This window comes from Ambystoma mexicanum, chromosome 14 (genome assembly GCF_040938575.1).
Source record: "Ambystoma mexicanum isolate Mex_15411 chromosome 14, UKY_AmexF1_1, whole genome shotgun sequence".
NCBI lineage: Eukaryota > Metazoa > Chordata > Amphibia > Caudata > Ambystomatidae > Ambystoma > Ambystoma mexicanum.
In genome coordinates this window covers 134,591,484-134,616,771 of record NC_090940.1, presented here as the reverse complement: position 1 = coordinate 134,616,771, position 25,288 = coordinate 134,591,484, and the positions used below count along the sequence as shown (strand labels likewise).

Genomic DNA, 25,288 nt, shown 5'->3' with positions numbered 1-25,288 from the left:
ATGTTGGCTGTCCCAGTACCATATCCTGGTCGGAAGCCCCACTGGTGGTCATAGACGTATGGTGGTAAGGTAATGGTTTTGTCTATAATCTTACTTAAGAAGAGTGATGTGACATTAGTTGGCCAAGTTGTGCGTGTCAAATTTGGCTTTTTTAGTAAGAGAAGGTTATGTGCTCTTTCAGTGCATCAGTGAAACTTTACCTGCAATGGAAGCAGTTTAAACATTTTTGTTAAATGCGAGTTTAGCAAAACTGAAGTTATTTTGAAACAGACTCCTTCATACCTGCTTTTTTCTTCAGATTCTGGGACACAAAGTCCTGCATTTATAACAGGAAAGCAAAACTAAGTCACATAATGTAAAGGAACAAAATACAACTTAATTTTCTAATCATGCATGACATGGTACATCTAGAAAGCTCTCCTTATTTTAAATTTAAGCATAGCTAATACCAGATACAGCTGGTCTTAAAGTGAAAAAATACTCTTTACAGGTTACAAATACAAAATAAAAACTTTATTAGTTGGTTCAGAGACCAACACGCTAGAAGAAATTTTCCCTGCATTGGAGAAATTAGAATATTCTTCTCAGAAACGGCCAGCACATTCTGAGCAGTTGTTGAAGTAAAGTGCCACAATAAGGCCACCAGGTAATAAAGGAACATGCAGAGGCAATGCCTTCATTCCATTGCCATGAACTGTCAATTCTCGTTTGCCCCAGTGTTCCTAGCGTCTGTGATTTAGGCAGAAAGTCGACCTGTGGATGAAATCTACAAGTGCAGTTGTTCCATTCAAGCAACTCTATTGTCTTGCTCTTGAAATATACCAGCCCCACTTGCGCATTGTATAGAAAATGATAACGAAAAAAAAAGCAGAGTCCATTGCATTATATGAATCAGAACTATCTCATTGTGACCATGCAAGATTAGTCAGGACTTGCAGCTCTGCAGAGATCACCTATCTGTTAATGGATTAAGCTCAGCTCTCAGCCTCTTCATTAGAGTCACTGTCGTCGCTGTCACTATCTCTGCCTGGGTGCTCAGGCATTTTCAGGTGCTCCTTTTCTGAGATTTCCTCTTTTTCAGTTGGCTCAGAGTCCTCTGATGGTGCAACCACCAACACAGAATGTGTTTCTTCCTTGCAAACAGCAGTCCCTGCTTCAATCACTGCTTCCGAACCAGTGGAGGGATCAGGTTTGGCCTTCGCTTCGAGACACATTGACAGCTCAACTTTGGTCTCCGATTGCAGACTCACAGGATCCTCCACTTTGGTCGCCAATTGATCCCTGGTAGGGGGTTCAGGTTCCAACTCTACATCTTGATTCACGGGGGGATCTTTTTCTTCTACCAGTGCTGGTGGTGGCAGGAGTCCTTGCTGAGAATGGAAAACACAATGTTAAAACCTGCATCTCATCTTGTTTCAAATTATATAAAATTGCTTCCTGTTAAAGCAGTATCTTGGAACACTTAGGATTTAGAGGGCCTTGATCTCTTTCGGCATTTGTTGCTTACATGAACCTGGTTATCCTTACACAATAGCTACCAAAAACACATTTTGATTTCAAAGTCCAACTAGTGCCATACAAACATAATCATGTGACATTAACTCTGTGCATTTGTGAACATGTATAAAGAAGCATTATGACACTTCTAGAAGACATTTAAAGCCAATCCGGGAACAATGAAATGCATGAACCCAAATGTAGGACTTTTGAAGGTTTTCTTTTTACCTACACACAATGTTGTCACTTGGAACACAATGGCAGGAAGATTTCTCTGGGCTCTTCAAATCAACAAATCAAAAGACAGTTTACACTTCTCCTGGCATCCCTGTTGCGTTTTCAGTCACTCTCAGTCTGGGTGTTTTAATGTCTTGTGCGCTTCTTTTACGAGTGCCTGGTATTTGATGCAATCTTCCTTTTGGTAGGGTGTGGTTCCACAGGTTGCTGTTGTCCCGATCAAGAACTAGGTGACAGTGGGAATGAGAGTATAGGTCACCAAGTTTATGCCGTAAGATCACCCTCTGGTTACTGGTGTGCTGACAAAGTTGGCATGACATGCATTACTTACCGTAATAGCATTTCTGATCATTGTATCTGCTTAGATTCACATGCTGTGCATATGGTCCGACATCCAGTGGTAATCGCGGAGTATTGCATCTTGTCTTTTGCGGACCGAAAGGGGACGTCGGCATAGGCGTGTCTGTAACACTATCCCTGTCGTGACGTGTGTAGTACCTAAAATCCCTCACACGCCAAGGTCCCTCCGATTCGATTTATTTTTCTGCCATGAGGGAGCCCAAGGCTATAGTGAGTGAGTTCATAAAGAGAGAAAGTAGTAAGACGTCTATGTTCCTTCCACCCCGTGCGGGGAGGTAGGGAGGGCGCATGTGAATCTAAGCAGATACAATCATCAGAAATGCTATTACGGTAAGTATTGCATGTCTTCTGATGCTTGTTAATCTGCTTAGAATCACATGCTGTGCATAGACTAGCGAGCAGTACCCGGAGTTGGAGGTGGGCTGTGAGAAGGAACAGTAAAGTAAAGATGTCTTAGTACTGCTTGTCCCACCTGAGAATCAGACCTAGAATGAGTGTCTAGGCAATAGTGTTTTGTAAAGGTGTTTACAGAACTCCAGGTTGCCGCTTTGCAAATGGACTCAAGAGGAACTTTTGCAATGAATGCTATGGATGCCCCAGTGCCTCGAGTAGAGTGTAGGGGGCATTCAAGTAGGCTTGAAGGGCAGTTCTCTCTTAGCAAGAGTGTAACAGTGTGATGCATTTGACAATCCACCTTGAGATAGCGGATTTAGAGACAGGGTCCCCTTCTCTACCAGCTGCCACTGAAACAAAGAATTGTTTAGTCTTCCTTAGTGGTTTAGTTCTTTCTAGGTAAAACATGACTGCCCTGCGCACGTCTAGTGTGTGAAGACTTCTTTCGGCCATGTTAGTAAGGTTCTGGAAGAAAGTGGGTAGTTCGATTGACTGGTTCACATGGAACTTCGAGATGAATTTAGGCGCAAACCTGGGATGTGTGCGCAGAACTACCTTATCTTTGTGGACTGTGACAAAGGGGTCTAAAACAGAAAGAGCCTGTAGTTCACTAACCCTTCTGATAGAAGTGATAGCCACTAAGAAGGCTGTCTTATAAGTCAGGTCTTTCAGACTTGCTTTAGGCATAGGCTCAAAGGGAGCTCCCATGAGCCTGGTCAAAACCACATTCAGATCCCATCCAGGGGCTGGGTGAGAGATGGGATGATAAATCCTCTTAACTCCTTCCATAAAGGTTTTAATCACCGGTATTTTCCACCACGATACCTTTTGTTGTGATGTGGTGTAGGCCGACAGCAGCCAGATGAACCTTTAGGGAATTGAAGACTAACCCAGAGTCCAACAGGTGGGTTAGATACAACACAATGTGTGAGGGTGAGCAATCGATGGGATTGACGCCCTTGGAATTGCACAAGATGACAAAATGTTTCCATTTGCTGGCATAGCAATAACGTGCATTAGGTTTCCTCGCTTCCCTGAGTATGTCCATGCACCTCTGAGGGAGTTGCAGGTGTCCAAACTCTATGATCTCAGGAGCCAGGCTGCTAAATTCAGAGTTTGTGGGCATGGGTGCAGGGTCTCCCCCCTGTCCTGAGACAACATGTTGTATGGACAGAGCAGCTTCACTGGTGGGGAGACAGACATTTCTATCAGGTGAGCGAACCAGGGTTGGGGGCCAACACTAACATGGTAACTGGTTCCTGGTGCATCTTGTGCACTATCTTGTTGAGAAGGGGAGTCAGGGGAGGGGGGGGGGGAAGCATAGACATTTCCCCGACCAAGTTATCCAGAGACCGTTCCCCTTGGATCGGATTTGGGGGTACCTGGAGGCGTAGTCTTGGCATTGGGCGTTCTACTGAGTAGCGAACAGGTCGATCTCTGGGAAACCCCATTCTACGAAGACGTTGGACACAATGTCTTTGTGCAGTCGCCATTCGTATTCTTCTGGCAGAGGAAAATCTCTGCTGAGTATGTCTGCCAGAAGATTGCATTCCCTTGGAACACGTTGGGACAACAAAAACATCTTGTGTTTGAGAGCCCATATCCAAATGTTTTGGGACAGCTTGGATAGCCCTGGAGAGTGAGTGCCCGCCTGTTTGTTTAGGTAATACATTGCTGTGATGCTGTCGGTTAGGATCAGCACTGACTTCCCTTGCAGTTGCACCTGAAAGGCTTTCAATGCTTTGAGCACCGCTAATAGCGCCAGTATGTTTATATGGTTGGACGCTACTTGAGGGGACCACACTCAGTGTGCTGTCTGCTGAAGCAGGTGAGCCCCCCACCCTGTGAGAGATGCGTCTGTCGTGAGAGTGGCTTCCACTGCAGGGGTGGTGAAGGTCTTCCCGTTCAAGAGGTTTTCTCTTGACCACCACTGCAGAGAGAGAACGAGGGCTGGCGAGACAACTAACAGATCTTCCCATTGTCTGCTGGCCTGACACCACTGACTGTTGAGCCACTCTTGCATGGGACGCATGCGCAGCCGTGCATGGGGAACCAAGTATATACATGACGCCATCATCCCTAGCAAACGCATGGCCTTGCGTACCGTCACCTCCCGACTGGCTACATATTGAAGAATCTGAGAGAGCATGTTCTGAACCTTCTCGCTGGAGGGGAAGACAAGACCGTCTTCTGTCCAAATTAGCGCTCCCAGAAATTGTTTTACTTGGCTGGGGACTAAGCTGGATTTCTTTTCGTTGATTGAAAAACCCAGGCTGAAGAGGAGATCCACTGTTTTTTGGGTGTTCAAAAAACAAGCGTCGAACGAGTCCCCCGTAATGAGCCGGTCGTCGAGGTAAGGGTAAACTGGGACTGATAGTCTGCGCGGGTGTGCTGCTGCCACTGCCAGGACTTTGGTAAACACCCTTGGCGCCGAGGCAATGCCAAAGGGGAGTACCTTGAATTGGTAGTATTTGTCCTGGATCATGAACCTTAGGTATTTTCTGTGCGCTGGCAACATTGAAATATGAAAGTATGCATCTTTCATGTCCAATGTTGCCATGAAGACCCCTTGTTTCATCAATGGGATCACCTCCTGCAGAGTTACCATGCAAAACCTCTGAGGTTTTATAAACTTGTTCGCTGGGCGCAGATCTGGAACATGACGCATGGTGAGTTCCTTTTCGGGTACAAGGAAGTACATTGAATAAATACCCTTGTTTATCTGAAGAATAGGGACGGCTTCTATGGCGTCCTTTCCCAGCAGTGTTTCCACCTCTTGGATCAGGCTCTCCAGATGGTCCGGTGAAAGTCGCCGTGAGCGTGGCGGTCTGAACTGTGGAGGTCGGGCGAATTCCACGCAATAACCGTGGGCGACTGTCTTTAAGACCCACTGGTCAGAAGTTAACCCATTCCATGCCTTGAGGAAAGATGTTAATAGCCCCCCGACCGGGGAGACATGGGAGGGGACCTGGACTTGGTGGTCATTTGTGGCTCCTCTGGTATTGGGGCCTCTGCCTCTACTTTTGCCGCGTTTCTGACCCCTTGAGGGGTACTAAGTGGGGCTTCCAGATGTTTGATTTGTGTTGAAGTTACCCGTGCCGTAGTTGTTTTGACCAGCATGGGCTTGCCCTCGAAAGGACCGCCGAGAATGATTACCCCTCTGGGAGGAGGGTTTCTGTGTAATTTGGTGCAAGGACCTTATAGTCTCATGCTCCTTCTTGGCTGTCTCCAACGCTTCATCCACTGCTTTCCCGAAGAGGTTAGTCTCCTCAGTGGGTTTATTAATGAGGAAGGCCTGAGTCTCAGGTCTAAATCCTGATGTACGCAGCCATGCATGTCTTTTCAGAAGAGTCCCTTGTGCAAAAGACCTGCCTGCTGTTTCTGCAGTATCCAGGGTGTTCTTCACCACATTCTGATTAACCAGTCTTCCCTCCGAAACAATGGCAAGAAGCTCTGTCATGGCAGGTTCAGGAACCTCCTGGAGGCCTTCCTGCAGCAAGTTCCATTGGGCATCAGCGTAGCTTGTTAATAGCATAGTATTATTAGTAACTCGAATGGCTTATGCAGCTGCTGATGTGACACGTTTGCCCAGGGCATACAACCTTTTAGACTCCTTGTCGGTGTGATTCTCCCGTGGCAAGGGGTACCCCTGCCCTCTTTCGAGTGTAGTCACTACCAGTGAGTCTGGGATGGCGTGCCCTTTGATATACAGAGGGTCGGAAGGAGAAGGCCGAAATAGTTTTTCGACTCTCGCGTTCACTGCCAGTGTCTGAGCAGGTGAGACCAATGAGGGAGCTACCCGTCTCTTAATAGAGTTAAGGAGGGTGATGGATTGACTTGCCAGAGGTTTTTCCTTAATAATATCCTCCACGAAATCCTGCTCAGGTACGGCCTCTTGAGGGTCAATTTTGAAGTATTCAGCTGCTTTTTTCAACATGGAGTTGAAAGCCATTTGGTCATCCACAGGGGAGGCCTGGCGAGCCGGGGTGGACGGAGGAGAGTCTAGGCACAAAATATAAGTGTCCTGATCTTGCTGTGTCCAAGGGTCCTGACCTTCCTGCTGGGTTTCCTCCCAGTTGTCCGTCGTATCCTGTTGATCTTCCTCATAGGTTTTCGAGAAAAGAAGCTGCTTCTTCTTCATTATAGATGTCTCTATATATGTGTCCATATGGACCACGTCGTCTTGTTGGAAAACCGGAGACTGAACTTCTTGAATTTGGAGCTTAGGGTCTACCCGAGCCCTTTTCGGGGGAGGATGATCAGAAGAACTGATAATCTGCTCCAGTCGATCCATACAACCTTCACATTTTTCTGTAGTCCATTTAGAGGACCCAAAAGGGCCAACAAGAGGAGAAACGACGTTCTCTGCACTGTGGTGTGGAAAGGAACCTCTCAGGGTGTCGGAGAGAGGCTCTTGACTATCTACGCAAGTCTCATCGGAATCGGGAACCCAATCCGCCGAAATATTTTCCACGGCTTGGCCCATAACCTTAGGCAGAACCGAAGTAAGGCCCACCTCTGCTGCGATTCTTCCGATGCTACTCTGGATAGCCACCGAATTGTCGTGAGACAAAGGCTCTGAAGATTTGTCGGCAGTAGAAATACCGTCCGCGGCACTAGAAGGCCTAGCGGTCAGTTTTCCGGGTAGAGGCCTCGCTGTAGTTTTTGGGCCTACTGAGGCCTTGGAAATCACTGAAGCGTCGAGCTCCCAAACTTCGACGCGTGTAGATTTTGGAGTAGCGCCCTTGGTTTGTTTCAATTGCCCAGTTGCAATATGCTGCTGCGGATGTGGGGAAGGCTTTGGATCTGAACGATCCAAGGGAACCGGCAAAGTTTTCGGCAGCCCCGTTGGCGCTTTCGCCTTTTTCGACGAAGGCGTCGAAATTGGCATAGGGGTTGTGTGCTTAGTGCGATGTGCTTGTACGCCCCTGTCGCCGGATGTAGTCCCTGTAGCAAAACCAGAGTCGAGCCTGGAAGGGTCGGCGGACCTAGAAGCGTTCGCCTCAAGGTCTATAACATCCGCATTGGACGTTTGGTCATCCGAAGTACCCCCGTCATTTTCAGCTGGCGTGGCGCTGGGGGACTCCACGCGTGACATACCGTATGCGGCCCACCGCTTTACACTGCGCTCCTTAAGGGTCTTGGTCCGAAGGAGTTTGCACACTGCACACTGCTTCTCGTCATGCTCTAGGTGGAGACAGGTGTTACATGTCCTGTGTTCGTCCTTCCAAGGATATCTGACCTTACCTTAAGGCAGAATCTAAAAGGAGTCCTTTCCATAGCAAAAGGGAAGGATGACCAGACCGACAGGGAAAAGAGGGGAAAGGAGGAAAGACATACTAAACAATATGGCCACCCCGACCCCACTCTCCCCACTGAATAGGTCGGCCAGAGGGCCCGACCACGTGGAAAATCCAGCCGCCGGATCTTAGGCGCCGAAATCCACAGCCATAGACGATTCCCCCGTAGTCTTCGTCGAAGATGTTCTTATTGGGCGAAGTGAGTTAACGGGGAATAAACCGACAATTCGGTAAAGATAAACAATGTCTCTAGTAGAGCTCCGCTATAGGGCGACCAGTTTATCTGGGCGGAAAAAAACAATCTGATGGACCTGAGCGTGTGAGGGATTTTGAGTACTACATATGTCACGATAGGGATAATGTTACAGACACGCCTATGACAATGTCCCCTTTCAGTCCCCAAAAGACAAGATGCAATACTCTGCGATTACCACTGGATGTCGGACCATATGCACAGCATGTGATTCTAAGCAGATTAACAAGCATCAGAAGAATAGATACCATCTTGCTAACACCCTAGTATCCCTTCTGGCTAATTTCCAAGCACCGCCCAACTGTCTTGCTCCTAGGAAAAACTTATCTCGTCCGATATGAGCTTCCACACTGCCCAGACGTCTACTCTGAGCTTCTGTTGGCATATTATTGCTTTGTTACAAGCCCCTATGTCCTATAGACCCCCACTCTGGTACATGTAACCTTCCTGGACTCTGGGGTGCTGTCTCCATCGCCAATCCTTCTGGCCCAATGGCCTTACGGTAGGGAGTCTTCCTGGCCTGGAAGTTGGGTGACTTGATGCTACCCTGCTTCGGCTAGGTTTAGGGACCTCCAGGGTTTCCACCTGCCTGCCATTGCCCCGGTTTCAGGGCTGGTTCTGTGCTAACTGGCTGGCTGCCCATTCATGTCACCCTAGGCTGTCCAGGATTCTTGGTCAGGATTTCACTGTGCTCCCGTCGCCTTCTATTTGGATGCTGGGGCTTCTGCCTTGTGAGCCGTCCCCTCTGGGCTCCTGTTTGTTGCTTTTTTGGGTCATCAGGATCCTCTGAGTCATGGGTTGAGTTTATTCAATTTTGAAGGTCCCAACAGTGACCAGTCTGACCCAAACTCACCAGTCTCCCTCAGTTCCTGGGGTGCGAGTGCTTGTCCCTGCTTCCTGTGGTTCAGATGATCAAGATACTTTCTTACCTGGTAACGTTCTTTCGATGGGATGGTCCAACGACGTATTCCATATCTATGACATGTAATGTCCACAGCTGTGCTGCTTCGGAAAATCTTCGGCGTCTGCATCCTGCGTCGATGACGTCGATGCGCCATCCCCGAGGATCTCCTCCGAAGGCCGACGCCACCTGATGTGATAAGTAGGACGCACGACGCCCATAGCCGCAGTTGTAGTTTTTTCCCCCAGAACGTGTGCCACCAGTTTTCTGCCAGTCAGACACACAAGGCTTTGCGGAATGCAAGCTGCAATCACAAAAGAAATTCTACGTCGGGGAAAGTAGGGAGGGAGCGATATGGAATACGTCGTCGGACCATCCCATCGAAAGAACGTTACCAGGTAAGAAAGTAACTTGTTCTTCAAGGGGATTGGGTCCTCCGATGTATTCCATATCTATGACAGACTCCCAAAGCAGTACCAAGCAAGGAGGTGGGAAAAGAATTTAGAACACAAATTTAGCATACCCAATCAAATTGCGGAATAAAGGACTGCCTTGCCAAAGGCCAGATCCTGCCCACGGATGGAATCGAGGGAGTAGTGCCGTACAAAAGAATGTACTGAAGCCCAGGTGGCTGCATCGCAGATGTGACGAATAGGAACACCCCTCTGCAGGGCAGTATATGCAGCCACTCCCCTGGTAGAATGGGCCCACAAGCCAGCCCAGATCCTTACCCGCCAAGCGGTAACACTCAGCGATAGCTAAAATAATCCAACAAGACAAAGTCTGTTTCGTCACAGCTTGTCCCAAATGCTTTCGAGCGTAACCAATGGAAAGTTGATTGTCCACTCTGACCCGGGACATGCATGAAATATAAAAGCTCAATGCTCTCCTAGGATCAAGCCTATGGAGCCTCTCCTTTTCCTTACCAGGATGTGGAGGAGGATAGAACGCTGGAAGAACAACCTTCTGGCTCAAATGAAATTCTGAAACCACCTTCAGAAGAAAGGAAGGGCGGGAAAGACAAACTCTAAGGACAACCCTGTCCTTATGAAACACAGTGAAGGGTGGCTTAACTGAAAGTGCCTGTAACTCACTCACTCTGCGAGCGGAAGAAACCGCAACCAAAAACACAGTTTTCAGAGTTAACACTCTCAAAGGGCAAGAATGCAAAGGCTCAAACGGAGCACCCATAAGAAACTTAAGAACAAGGTTGAAATCCCAACCGGGCACCAGAAAAGGTGACGGAGGTAACACATTAGTGAGCCCTTTCAAAAACTGAGAAATTAAAGGAATCTTAAAATAGGAACATTCTTCAGAGGAGCGCTTAAAGATGGACAGCGCCGCCAGGTAACCGTTAATGGTCCCCACTTGCAAGCCACTGTGGGCCAAGGAAAGCAAAAAAGCCAGAACCATGGGAATGTCACACTCAAAAGGATCCACATTCTTAACTCTGCACCAGTCGCAGAACTTTCTCCAACGGCAACAGTACAGAGACTTTGTTGCCGGCCGCCTGGCCGAGAGCAACACCTCCATCACGTCTTCAGGGAGGTCCCAATCCTCATACCTCAACCTTTCAGAAGCCAAGTGTGAAGGTTGATGGATCTGACCTCTGGATGGAGAACCTGACCCCTCTCCCGTGAGAGCAGATCGTCTTGGTAGGGAAGACGACGTGGAGGGCAGATGGACAAGTCGAGAAGATCCAGGTACCACGTCCTCTGGGCCCACGCCGGAGCAATGAGGATCATCCAGGAACTGAATGTCCGTAACCTCCGCAGTACTTGCAGGTTGACGGGGACTGGAGGAAACGCGTACAGCAGTGGGAATGACCACTCCACCACAAACGCATCTCCTAAGGCTCCTTTTGGAGGAAATTCCCACGAGCAGAACCTTTCGCACTTCTGGTTCACACTGGAGGCGAAGAGATCCACTTGAGGGGTCCCCCAAAGGGCGAAGATCTCCAGGAGAATCTCCTGAGCCAGCTCCCACTCGTGAGAGATAGCGCTCTGCCTGCTCAGAGTGTCCGCCGTCTCGTTGTCATCTCCAGCCAGATGAACAGCCGAGATCGAAACTTCCTGCTGGATGGCCCAGAACTCGAGCTGCATTGCCTCCCTGCACAGAGGAAGTGACCCTGCCCCCCCCTTTTGTTGAGGTAGTGCATGGCCACCGTGTTGTCCGTTAGAATCAGGACACTCTTTCCTCGCTCAGTCGGCAGAAAAGCCTTCAGGGCAAGCCTGACGGCCCTCAGCTCCAACAGATTGATATGGCGTCTGGACTCCGACAGAGACCAACAACCGCTGACTGTCAACTCGTTGGCATGAGCTCTCCATCCCGTGAGGGATGCGTCCGTCACGATCATCACCTCCGGCCAGGGCAGCCAAAATGGGGACCCTTCATCAGATTGCCTTCGATGGCCCACCACAGAAGGTCCTGGGCGACCGAGGGCAGCACCTGAACAGGGTCCGATAGCCTGCCAGAGGACTGAGACCACTGGAGCTTGAGTGCCCACTGCAAAGATCTCATTCGCAGACGAGCCTCTGGCACCAGAAGAATGCAGGATGCCATGAGGCCGAGCAGTCTCAAGAACTCGGACGCTGGGAGATTCTGGGCAAGTTGAACCTTGTGCACCATCTGCTGAATGTGAAGAGCCCTCACCTGGGGAGGAAAACACTGCCCCAGGGATGTGTCAAGCACTGCTCCGATGTACTGGAGCCGCTATGTTGGTGTCAAATGGGACTTCTTTAAATTGAGGGAGAAGCCCAGCATGTGAAGGGAGTGGCAGGTGACGGACAGATGATCCAGGACTTGCTCGGGAGAGCTCCTCCTGATCAACCAATCATCCAGGTAGGGGTAGACGTGAATACCCCCTTTCCTGAGATGCGCTGCCACCACCACCATGAGCTTGGTGAAAACCCTCGGGGCGGAGGTCAATCCGAACGGCAGGACCCGAAACTGAAAGTGCGAGTCGCCAACCGCGAACCTCAGGTACTTTTTGTGCTTGGGATGGATCGGCACATGGAAGTAAGCGTCCTTGAGGTCGAGAGACACCAACCAATCCTGAAGTTGAAGGGTCTGGAGGACTTGAGAGAGAGTAACCATCTTGAACTTGTCCTTCCTGAGGAGTTTGTTCAAATTGCGCAAGTCCATGATGGGTCTCAATCCCCCGTCTTTCTTCAAAATCAAAAAATAAGGGGAATACCATCCCTTGTTCCTCTCCGCTACAGGCACCAGTTCTATGGCGCATTTCTCCAGCAGGGCTTGAATTTCCTGCGCAAGGAGCGGATTTCGGACTCTTCAAAGAGAGGTTCCCAGGTGGATTGTCGTGAGGCCTCTGCCGAAAGGGAAGACAGTAGCCGTGGGTAATGATCTCCAGAACCCACACATCTGAAGTAATGGCTTGCCACTCTACAAGATGCTGCGCCAGCCTTCCCCCAACCGGCGAACCATGGGACATGGCCTCATGACTGAGTGGGAGCGGCTGCGGCGTTACCTGAGGGCAAAGAGGCAACTGCCCGAGCGGCCTTGGCACCTCGAGTCTCGAGTACCCTGTTTTCCACCTCTGGCACTCTTATGGTGGCCTCTTTGACTGCTAGCTCCTCTCGCTTTACTGAAGGATGAGTAATAGCGAAAGGAACCTCCCCTCCATTGTTGTCCCCTAGGACGAAAAGGCGGAGGTTATCGAACTGCAGCGCCCAACGACTTCGCTGCAGCTTTGGAGGTCTGCAACCTCTCAAGGCTCTCGTCAGCCTTGCTGCCAAAAAGATGTTCACCGTCAAAGGGCATGTTGAGGAGCCAGGACTGCACATCAGGAGCTAACCCAGACTTTCGCAACCACGCAAACCTGCGTATTACGGTGCTCGCCGCCATGGACAGGCTGACACAATCTGCCATGTCCAAACCCGACTGAATGGCCTCACACATGGCATCCTTGCCACCCTGAACCATAGCAAGGAAACCATCCCGTTTGTCCCCTTCGGGAATATGTTCAGCCGCTAATGCAACACAGTTTCACAGAGTGTTTGTGAAACGAGACAAGGCACATATGGAGTTGGCCGCCTGAAGTGCCATACCCCCTGAAGAAAACAAACACTTTCTTCGCCCAGCCGTCAAAACGTTTGTCGTCCCTATCCGGAGGGATGGTAGGATACGACGCCTGCTTTGCCGGGCCCTAGCCACCTGCACCACCAAACTCTCCGGAGTGGGGTGTCTGGAAAAGTAGCAGGGGTCGCTACTGGCTGGACGGTATTTTCGCGACAAAGACTTGCCCACTGCCGGGAGACTCTCCGGAGCAGTCCAAGCCGCTGCCACCCTTCTCTGCAGAGCCATATGAAAAGGCAGTACCGGGTCAGTGGGGGGACCAAGATCAAGGATGTCCGTGAGATCATCCTGAACGAACTCCCCTGGGGGAGCCGACCATCCCAAGTACTCAGTGACCCGAGACATAAGGCGCCGGTATGAAGAATCGGCATGAGTGCCAGGCTCCGGCCTACAAAACTCCACCTCCGCAGAGGTGTCCAGTCCACTGGCACCATGCAGTGGCTGCCTCAAGTCACCAAACTGGCTATGGCCCGAGAGAAGCTCATCTGGTACCGTAACCGGAACCAAGCCTTCATCAGAGCCTTCATCACCCTCTGAAATGTACTCCAGGCGGTGAGAGGAAGACACCCGGGGACCAAAGCTTTGCCTGACCTTAGCCAGAGCCTTTCTAGGGGCTAACCCCGTGCCACGTGGCCCCTCCGACACCACTGCCTGGAAAGGCGTCGAGGGCGCCGAACGAGTCGGCGCCGACAGAAACGGCGTTGACGTAGAGCGAATCGGCGTCGATGTCAGCTGCAGCGCCGCCAGCATCAACGGCGTCGACACAGGCCTTGAAGCCGGAGCTCTGAGCGTGTCTCTCGACGACCTAGGCGCCGACAGCATCGACGACCCCCTCGGAGGCAGAGAGTCGAGAGAAATCGTCGACGACCTCGGCGCCAGTCACAGGTGTCGACGTCTTCTTCGAAGACGGCACAGGATCACGCGGTCTTGAGTGCGTCGAGGACCGGGCATGGCGAGAACGGCTACCCCTGTCCGAGCGGGACCTTTTCCGCAAGCCGTGCCGACCACCCGAGCCCGAAGGCGTATGAGCGGTGTCTCTCGACCGATGCCGACCGACCCCACTCTGAGGCGCGGACGGACCAGTGCCCTGCGATTCAAGAATCGCTAACATCTGCTTCCCCAAGGAAGCCCATTCCTCTGGTGTCGCTTGCATGGTGGGATAAGCGACTCGCCGATGGGCGGAGTCCTCGGAAGAGGACGTGGAAGGCGACCGATGCCGGCGCTTCCTGGAATGCCTCAAAGAGGCGCAGGAGTGGCGAGACCGACTCCTGGAAGGAGACCCACTGGACTTCCGACGATGACGCAGAGAGTCGCCTCTCGAGTCATCCGTCGAAAGCCCCGTAGACCTCGACTTCCGGGGCTTAGACACCCGACCTACCGACAGCTTCTCCTTGCGTTCCCGCAAGGCCTTGACCGTGAGCAACTGGCAGTCTTGGACCCACAGTCCCTGCATTTCTTGAAGCCCGGACGCGGGGTTGAAGACGAAGTAGAAATCTCCACGAAAAGGTCTTCACAAAAACCGAACAGGTTCAACGAACCGAGAAGAATACAGCAAACTCCAAAGAGTCGAGGCGTACCGACATTCACGAAGCGAACACGTTCGCGGAAAAAACGGAACTGAGGCTACGAGCGTCGTGCGTCCTACTTATCACATCGGGTGACATCGGCTGTCGGAGGAGGTCCTCGGGGACGGCGCATCAACGTCATTGACGCAGACGCCGAAGATTTTCCGAAGCAGCACAGCTGTGGACATTACATGTCATAGATATGGAATACGTCGGAGGACCCAATCCCCTCGAAATATTCCTTGGATTCCTCATCAGGGTCTTCTGTTTCTGGGGCTGGTGGGGTTTTGAGGTCCCTACCTCTACTGCGATTGTCTCGAATGAGCTTAGTGATCACTCCCAAACCAGCTCTACCTGGCATGCTGGTTCTCAAATCTTTGGCAGAAATTTTACGACCGTCTTTGCTGTGATCTCTGGCTTGTTGCTCCTCCTGCGGCGTAAAATGAGAACTTACTTTACATAACCCTGGCAAGCCTACTGGGTTTGTCCCATTGTTTTATATGCGAAAACCTTTCCGGGAAATCTGGAAATTCACCTCTGACAGGTACTTAAACATGGACAGTAAAAATGTTGCTAAATTGTCTTTGGTGTTACATGAATTTCCTGAACAGTTAGGTATTTTTACAATGTACCAGCAATGTTATAGTCTTTTCCAAATAATAAATCACGGCAGAGGGAGCTGCCATTGAGTAATACTGTGTCCAAATATAAAATGTGACCACATGTTTTCTATATGGGTTTTTTTAAGACACTGGCACCGGTTTTGTCCCAGTGCGGTGTTACCTTGTTTCTAATAACATCACTGACTGGCTATTAAGGTCTGGCCATGTGTTTTAACCCTTGTCCCGCTGATCTACCAACTATACTTGGTATTAATTCTTTGTTACGATTGTTCTGCTACACTAGGTGCAGGTCAGGAAAATAACACTATTCACCTTTGTGACCAGGAGAAGTTGGGGAGATTTTTTCTGGTCACACATGCCTCTTTGATGATTAAGTACATTCGCTTACATAGAAATGGATACAGGAGTTACTGATTCTGGAGAGTATATCAGGTCATTTTAATAAAAGGAAAAAAGTGAAGAGAGGGCATAACCAACTAATGCAGCAAACTAACATCCAATAAAGGTTACATCTGTCTTCTCCTGCATCCTAGTGGAATCTGGAGTGAGTGTTATGAGTGACATTGGAATGTTACTGGATGGAATGTTTGTGTATGACTGGTGTTCTCTGGAGGGGAGTTGAAGATGTAAGCCTGAGAGAGAGGATGCCGGTGCTTGCCTATGTGAACTGGAATCTACTATCTGATTAATATGACTCTAGAAACTGGATGTTATGCTTGGAAACATAATAAAGAAGTCACTCATCCATACCATGATGTCAGAGTCATTCTACCTGAACCCAGATTTCCACATTGGCGACGAGGATGCTGGCTGTGCTGGGGGGACAGCACAGAAGAAGAGACAAGCACCGCCCCCCCAAACCAAGGAAGACCCTCTCTCTCAGGTAAGGCGAGCGCTAAATGCAGTAGGCGCAGAAGGGCCTAGCGCCAAGGGCACAGGCGAAGGCAATAAGGAGCTGCGCCAGGGCCAGATGCCAGCTGGCCTGTCACCAGTTAGACAGGTCAAGCACAGAGAAAGTCAAGAGACATTGGCAGGGCTGAGGGCCCAGAAACAGTTTTAAGGGGTTTGGAAAACCAAGCTGCGGCATGGAGGGCTTGGAGCCCAGGGCAGTAGCAAGTGAAGAGGCCTGGGGTCTAAGTTACGCCTGGAAATATGGGAAGCCATGCTGCGCAGCTGGGGGCTTGGAGCCCAGGGCAGCAGTATTAGAAGAGGTTGGGAACCTAAGCTGCGCCTAGAAGTGACAGAGAAGTTGGATGAAGAAGCTGAAGAAACTTGTGGCTTATGTGCAAGGCGCCTGGAGCAGAGGAGGGTCCTGATGGCCATTCCAGCGCTTGGAGGGGATTGGAGCCTGTGACTGGGCTTATAAAGGGGCTCGGAGCCCATTTGCAGCACCACCATAATGAGTTGGAGCCCACAATAGTAGCGTCTTGTGGGGCTGGGAGCCTGTGCAAGTGGGTTTGCTACGTTCTGCTGGCATTGTGAATTCGTGGTTCAGCACCTGTGAGCTTTGACTGGACTTGAAGAGAGCTTGGAGTTTGTGATGTGCCTAGGAGGGGCATGGTGTCTCTTGCCAGATAGCAGAGGGGCAGTGTCTTTGCCTATGGTTTGGAGAACTGTGTGCTTATTGTTTTGGGAACTGCGTTATACAAGAATCCCCAGAGGTACTTTTGACTTTAAAAGATGCTGCCACGAGGAACAGTAAAACAAGAAAATTGAGTTTTTCTTTTGATGATTTTGGTTTAAGCAGTCAATTTTAGTTTTTGACTTATATGTCATTGTCATGTGAGGCTTGTTGATTAATTGGTCATTTCTGTGTGAATGAATTGGAGCAAATGGAGTGAAGGTAGAGTGCATGTAGTAGCCGCTGTGCTTTTAATCGGTATTTAGCAAAATGATGATTCTAGGTCATTGGCGTGTATAACAAATTGTTTTTCACACAGATGGTCTCAAAAGTGAATTACAGTGTTGATTGACCAGGATGGTAGAGATACCTCGCTCAAGGTGATATGACACGTGTTTGCTGCACTAATAATTTTCTTTTCCAGGATGGACATTTTAGTTGAGAGTGGAAAACACTGATGTTTTAAATTCAAATGCTATGACTTGACTAATATTTTAATTTTTCAGGTGGATCGGTTTATACATGCTAGAGTTTTAAGAGTTTTAAAGTAGTGTGTACAATGTTGTCATTAAGTGCAATGTTAGGAACATTATATGTGAAGATTAGGTAATGAGTATAACGTGAGTGATTCTAGTGATATGTGATACACTAGTGGTATGTATGTAGTGTAGTACTCCCGGAGTTAGGTTTTTGTGTGAAGAGAACTTTCAACACAGGCAAATGAGGGTAGTGGGGTCACTGAGTTTGTGAAGTAGTTACCCGAGTATTAGATATACTCAGCCTGGTTGGAAGTGGTGTGTGTTTAGGCACACCTGGGTCTTGTGATTGCAGTGTGTAAGGGAGTTAAGTGTGTGTTCTATTGTGGGATGTTGGAGTTAGGATTTGTATGAGAGGTCTGGGTGCCTCTATGTGTGGAAAGTTTAGTTATGGTATTTCAGTAGTCGGAGGTGCCTCTTCTTCACTTAGCCGAAAGGGGAAGGGGCATTGTTTTAAAGTGTGTCCCACGGCTGTGAGGACGTTCATTGGTGTTGGGAAGTTGTTAGCAGAATGTCTTTGTTTGGTGAGATGATGCATGTGCATTAAACGTGTAGGTGTCTGTGTGTGTGGGTGTTTTATATAGCTGTCATGCTGAGTTAGCTGGTCGTGTTTTTGATATCTCTAAGGAGGGGAGATATGTAAGGATCTGTCTTCTCCTGGAATCTGGAGTGAGTGTTATGAGTGACATTGGAATGTTACTGGATGGAATGTTTGTGTATGACTGGTGTTCTCTGGAGGGGAGTTGAAGATGTAAGCCTGAGAGAGAGGATGCCGGTGCTTGCCTATGTGAACTGGAATCTACTATCTGATTAATATGACTCTAGAAACTGGATGTTATGCTTGGAAACATAATAAAGAAGTCACTCATCCATACCATGATGTCAGAGTCATTCTACCTGAACCCAGATTTCCACAGTCACACATGCCTCTTTGATGATTAAGTACATTCGCTTACATAGAAATGGATACAGGAGTTACTGATTCTGGAGAGTATATCAGGTCATTTTAATAAAAGGAAAAAAGTGAAGAGAGGGCATAACCAACTAATGCAGCAAACTAACATCCAATAAAGGTTACACACTGGACTATAACTCACTTCAGAGAGGGTGGTGCCAGCGAAAGAAAACGTTAGGCTCACAAACCCAATAAATTGGGGGCTAAAGTCTCATCTAGGAAGCCTCTGAAAAAATAGCACATTGTCAGAATAGAATTCCATAAAGACCAGTGAAAAAAATTCAAATGATGTACAAATTCAGGCACAGGGCCTAAAGACCAGCAGCAGTGTCTTTGGCCTTACTATATGTAGCCTGAACTGTCCAGAAGCAGAAACAAAGTAGCACGAGTTTTCTCGAAAATCACATGATCAGAACTGTTCACAATCCCGCCGTGCCACTCCTCTGATCCCTCTCCCTGGAACTGCTCACCTGCCGGTACCGCTGAGTGCTCTGGATCATGTGCATGTACATGCTGTAGACAAAGTTGGCCATCTCCGGCATATTCTTAATGACTTGAGCAGGGTAAGGTGGCATTTCTCCATTCTGAAAATACAGTAAGGTCGCCCAACAGAGGGTAATAAAATCAAAGCAAAATGTAAACAACTTCAGTGAAGCAATCATTTTAGGTAGACATTTTATTGTGGCATTATGTTATCAGTTTGGTCCAACAAAGAGAGTAACTTATCAGAACGAAATCTCAGCAACACTTCTTCGGCTGAGCATTTGTCTACTCACTAGTGTTCAATGTTCTAATACACTTTCAATGAGCACGTTCCATTAAAGAAAGTTATGTTGTTTAAAACTACAGAACGTGTGCTTAACAACCAGTACCAAAGGTTTGGGTCGAGCTTTCCCATTCAATAAGAGTAGGGGGGTCAGACAGACGAGGGGAAGGTCGGCAGAAAACATACTGCATAGATTAACGGTCATCAGCAGCATTTACAGCTATCCCTCAAGCAAGAGATGGCTAGAGCCATAAAAGTGTGCATAAATACCTCTACATGTTGGTGCTCGACAGTAGAGATCAGGAAAATAGAGCAAACAGACTTTCCATACTTAACCCAAGCTGAACACTTTTACTTACTGAGAATTGTTATGCTATCGAATACTCTGGAGGCAAATAGTATTGTTGGAGTCGCATTCATATTCTTTAAAAACAAAGTAGCCGATTTTATCAGAAGTGCACATAATTCATGGTTAGACATTCATGAACCTGAAGAATTAAAAAAAATAAACAGTGACCCAGGACATGCGACACTTGCCATGATGGAGTCAAAAGAGGGCTTCTCATTAAGAACAAGGATTGGTTACAGTTCCACACAAGTTTATTTTCTTTCCTTTTTCTTCAGCACTGCAACAGGATTGTTGAGATTTGGGAATTTCAAGAAAGTGGAATTTGATGAACGTCACTTATTTCTGTTCCTATTATGTGCTGGATACCACCAGCAACCTCAGAGCATTAGTGCAAGAATAAAGGAAGAGCAAGGAGCAGGTTTTGCGGCTTTCAGAACACTAAGAATTTAGTGTGGGAAGAAGCATTTAAGCTGCATTGTTACCTGGCAAGGGAGTCCCCCGCCTGGAATACAATACTGATAATTCCCTGCATGCCCAATGAAACAAAGTATCGCCCAAGCATACCGAGAGTGTGCACAGCCAGTAAACTACAGGTTGCAAACACAGAAGAGCACAGAACGGCACAGCCAGAGACTGGAACGGTCAGAGGGGTACAATCTAAAATGGCGGTCAGGCCACCAACAGATTTTGCCCAGTCCCTTGAACCAAAAGCATCCACATGTGCATACAGGAAGGACATCCAATCACTGCCCTCACCTAATGAACAAACACAGATGCAGACCTTCACTAGGAGACCCACCGTGCTGTAGGAGGGAGCACTATAAAAACACCCAGTACAAGTCACGCATGGTGGGCTATCTAAGCAGGAAGCTCATGTTTGGCAAAGGCTGGAAAGTGGCAGGAGTGGGGAGCAGGAAGATATGGTAAGAGCCAAGAGGCTCAAGGTGGAGGTTCTAAAATCGAGGTTGAGAGGTCACTAACAGAGGTGGTAAGAACTGGGCATGAAAGAGGAGGTTGTGACATCAGAGATTCAGAGTAGACAGTAGCAGGTGGTAACCAGAGAGGAGGTAATAATGGAGGGAGAAAGACAGGAAGAGGTGGTCAGCATTAAGGTAGAAGAAGAGGAGGGGGTGGTAATACCAGGAGAAGGACTGCTGCAAGAGGAAAATATATCATCAGTCCAGGAGGGTGGAAGGAATGGGGAAGTTGTAGAACCACAGGTGCAGGAGTAGTGGGTGGCAACATCAGAAACTGGTAGTGACACGAAGAAGGTAACATCAAGGGGAGAAAAAGAGTGACGAGGATGGAGAGAGCACCCTCAGGGGGTGTCAGCAGTAGTATTAAAGCTGGTACAGAGGGCAAAGGGCAGATATCATCAAGAGAGGAAATTATATTTCAGACAGGAACTTTAAGCAGCAAGGAAAGTACTAATAAGGAGAGAGAGAGAGACATCAAATAAATACATGTTCTGGGGTCCCCAGTTAGGCACCAGATGGTGGGATGGGGTATAAAATGGTGACAGTTTACTGTGGGTTTAGAGAGGTGAGATAATGAGAGCAGAAGAAAGTCCAGGCAGACGACGGGGAGCCATCTTGAGCTTTCCCGGACGGCTATGTCCACCAACTTACTTGATCACAAGAATGTACGACAGAATGAGTCAAAGGGTTTGGATCACCCTAAAGCACACAACGCCACAGACTAGTAATCCATATCCCAGAGAAGGAACACTGAGCAAGGGGAGGTTCCTCAGTAGGACGAGACCTAAGCTTATTAAGGAGAAAACCATCCTGACATCTATTTCGTTTGGGAATGCCCCAAATTCTAGTTCGAGTTTCCCAACCTTGTAACAAATGCTTAATAAATTACAATAAATCCTGACATCTTGTCTTAGCTTCCATCTTGATCCCAGGTGGAACTCTTTGACAGCACCCTGAATAGAAGGAGGGCCGATACGGTTGGCTGAGAATGGCATGTGCACTTAATCTTGCTATGCCTCCAACGAGCACCAAATCCACACCAGAAATGTACCAACAACTCTAGCAGTGATTCAATTCTCGGTCTGTTCCAGTTCCATACTCATATTTTGCAAGCAGTGGTAATTGTTAATTTTTCAATGGGCACATTTGTATTGTATTCCAAGTAAATCAGGCAAACTGTTCAAGAAATAAAAACACATGAATTGCCAGCACATGAAGCCTGGCAAGCCCAACCGGTTAACTTATTTCCGGCTGCTCTTGTCACACTGCTCCTGCACAGACCCCAACTTTAGAATGGTTTGCTGACAGATTAGTTCTCCTGAGACTATTTGAGTTTCCCTCAAGTAGCAATGGCTGAACAACAAGGTTACATCCTAGAGCAGACAACATTGGAGGAGTGAGAGACACATAATGTAGTCATATTTCATACATCAAACCGGTAGTACCCAGTCATATGTAATGCCTTGAAAGCAAGAGCACTTGAATTATCTTACAAAACTGAATACAGTTAAAATGAATTTGGGGCAAACACTGGGAAAATGTAGCTATAACTGATTGCTTCCTTTCTCTGAGAGGCTGTTTATTTTGACCTGAGAGAAGCAGCTTTATCGACGGCTACAAGGCAGCCCATGTTAACCTACGCAGTTAATGTTATAGATTTTCAGCACCATTCTTCTGTTTCTGTGAAGGGTGGTGGAAAATAGTATGCATATAGTTCTTACGGTACCATACTGGAGACTATTGGTTGTCTTCAAAGTCTCTGCTCAGTCCTGGCAACATTCAGGCTCAAAGACGGCAGAGTGGTGAATCAGTTTCTGACTGTGCCAATTGCTCATTGGGAGTTGCCCACTGTTTGAAGTTAAAAAGCTGCATGTCCGCAATGGACCACCGTCAAGCCTTCAAATCATGTGGATCTGCACATGAACGCTTGCCACGAGCTTCTTGGAGCTGCGAGGCATTGCTAAACTGTCTATGTTGCTATATTTGTCGAACCAGCTCGCCCGACTCGACTTAGTTGAAAGTGCTCAGAAGCCCAGCTCTATGCTGTTGAACCCCTGAAAGACTATTAAAGGTATACAGCATAGGTTCTGTCCCACTGGCCTTGTTTCTATGGGCCCTAGTGACATTTAAGACCACACTTCATATCTTAAAAGACATTCTTACATTTGAACTTGCTTTAAAGACTTTTTTGCCTGCATACTCCTGTAATGTCAGTACTGGGATGAGATCTGAAATGTTTCAAGCATGAGCGTTACAACTTCAGACCACACTGGTTAACCGTTTTAGCTTTTCATATTTTCTGATAGTATTGGGTGAACAGGATGCGTAACACTATTTTCTCCAGTGTACAAAATCGGTCCCTGTGAACATGGGTGTTTCAACTGCTGGATCCACTGTTCATTTTGGAAGTAGTGACCAGGAAAGAAAGTGTTGACAGGATCGCAGTACTTGAGGGTTCTGCGAACCTGCAAAGATAAAACCTGCAGCAGTATTAAGGTACCAGTTACCGGCAATGTGGGAAGGGTTTGCCTTAAAGGGAAAGCTGGTTTCTCCAACATGGGCTATGGCATCTGAATAACCTAAACTTTAGGGAGTCTCCAACCGGGAAGCGGAGGGCTTCCACAAGTCTTTTCGGCCTTTCCAAGGGTTTGGCCAGGATCAAATCCTACAAGACTGCCTGGAAGGGGCAGTTGTGTGGAAAATGACTTGAGTCATGTGACTCGCCTGTTCTGCAGGAATGTGACTGCCCCATGCCATGTGCCAGGGACCAAGGCCAAGTGACCAGGGGATCCTTCCCACACCTCCATCAGAACCAACATCCACTGGTTAAGGGTGGCACACAGTCCTCTGGGGCACTGCCCCGGTAACTCCCAGAGTCAGGAAGGGGTCTCTGTCACAGGTGAAACTAGGTTAGGCCTACAGTAGTGTGGTGATATAATATGAATTAAAGTAAATGACAATGATGAAGTTCAACTCTCGTGTTTCATTCAGATTGTCAGGTTGTCTGAAATGCTGTACAGTTGTCTCATCGGTTTGCTACAGTCGTCGTTACACACTAAAGCCTAAGCTCTCAAGTTCACTTTCTCATTGTCCTTTAATAACGTTGACTTCAAGTTGCAGCATGCAATGTTTTGCCTTAAATTCACTCTCACAATATCACAATGTCACTTTATTGAGGCGAGTTCCAACATGACATGCAGTATTCCTCCTTGTACACCATTTCGTAATGCACTCTGGAAACAAACTCTGACCTTACATTAGAACACAGAGAATGTGTCCTCACTGTGCACTTATGGGGTTTGGATCCCCCCCACTCCCGCATGATTTTCCCTCCAGCCCTAGACCTTCTCCCCAGTCTCTCCTCATTACTGCAGTCTGTCCCTGAACCCTCACTCTCATTTTGGTTTCACCGGTCAAGCCCTTTTTATCAGTCTCACACACTCATCAGGACACCCTCCAGCAATTGCCCTGGGCCTCAGCATTTGTCCCGGCAAAGTGCCTCCTCTTTGCTTTGTACCACTCTGCTGCATTTAGTCTCCTCATCATCACTGCTGTGCCGTCGACTCTTGAAAAGCTCTGCAACGCTGCTTAACTCACTATGTCTTTACTTCTCAGGTCTGTGCCACAGCCCCCTTCACATTTATTTTACTAAAATCATCAATGTACCCTTCTTCAGTTGTCGTTCAGCCTTTCTTCCCACAGGATGCCAGGGCACCTGACTGGAATCAGGGAAGAAAGACTCTGCTTTCGTGCTCTGCTCATCTTTTTCACAGGCACTGCCTCACAGTAGTAAAAACTCATAGGCTGATGGAGTGGTAAGGGAATGGGAATTAAATAACAGTAATGTATACAGCCTCAAAGAAATGCATAAAACAACCTGGTCAATACTCTCCTCTGATACACGCACAGCCCTGAGTGCAGGTACATACCAGTCTCTTTGTGGGGAATCCTTCGCTTGGAATAATATGCAGCCGGAGAGGGCGGGCTGTCAATTGTGTGAAGGCTGGTGTGAGCTCGAAGCAGTTCTGGAACAGCGAAGCCCTGGCAAAAACATACAGGCCAAGCCGGGCTCTAGACATGGCAACCACCAAACGGCGTACATCTCTGGAGGAAGGGAAAGATGGAACTGTTAAAGCTTACAGCGTGCACAGTTGAACAGAAGACAAAAAGATGTGCTCTCATCTTGTTTGTAGCAGCTCTTTTTCTTGTTTTGTTTGATAAGCTATTGTGCTCTAGGTCTAGAGATACCCTGACATGGCAAGGTTCCCTCATGACCTTCCCAGAAGCACCACTACAACTCTGAACTGAAATATACAATGTTTTGACTTGAAGAGACTGGAATACATGGATTAAGCAAATTTAGCAATTCAATATTTTAAAGCACCTACACATGTTATCGCTTCCCATCATAACACAGAAGATACAGGGATCCAAAAAGGCTGTGAGGGCAGACCCAGGTCCCCTCTTGTGCTGCATAGTTCTGAAGTTTGAAAGGCACTCGCCATTAGGGTTCCACTTATATCAATGCTGCCTGCACTGTAGGCATTGTGGCAGTTGATTCAGCCTGATCAATTCAATAGAATGTTACTGTGATGCATTGCTACATATGGCCTGAAGTCAAGCTTCATTTGTTGGAATCCATAGCTCTATGCATCTGGCCCACTTAAGCTTCTTAAAGACTTTTCTGGCTACTGTGGGCTTTTTCTGTAGGTGTGAGCTGGGGGTATTGCCTATTTATTACCCAGCACTACGCAACAGCACCAGATGGGGTAAATCATGCACCCTACCCCAAAAGACAGGATTGACTGAGGGAATTGAATGGCCACCTTCTTTCCATCACAGAGGTGGATACCTGGCCAG

The 25,288-nt window shown here is 48.1% G+C and overlaps 1 protein-coding gene across 1 annotated transcript in view; it reads right to left on the bottom strand.

Annotated features, from left to right (window-relative positions):
* Window positions 1-498: 498 nt before the first annotated feature.
* Window positions 499-25,288, bottom strand: part of AQR (aquarius intron-binding spliceosomal factor) — an 877,350-nt gene continuing 852,560 nt past the window's right edge. The window contains exons 33-35 of the mRNA XM_069638728.1: window positions 24,358-24,532; window positions 18,807-18,920; window positions 499-1,370 (exon numbers count right to left, since the gene is read on the bottom strand). Coding sequence (XP_069494829.1) covers window positions 975-1,370; window positions 18,807-18,920; window positions 24,358-24,532 — 685 coding nt within the window. The 3' untranslated portion in view covers window positions 499-974. The remainder of the gene's footprint in view (window positions 1,371-18,806; window positions 18,921-24,357; window positions 24,533-25,288) is intronic.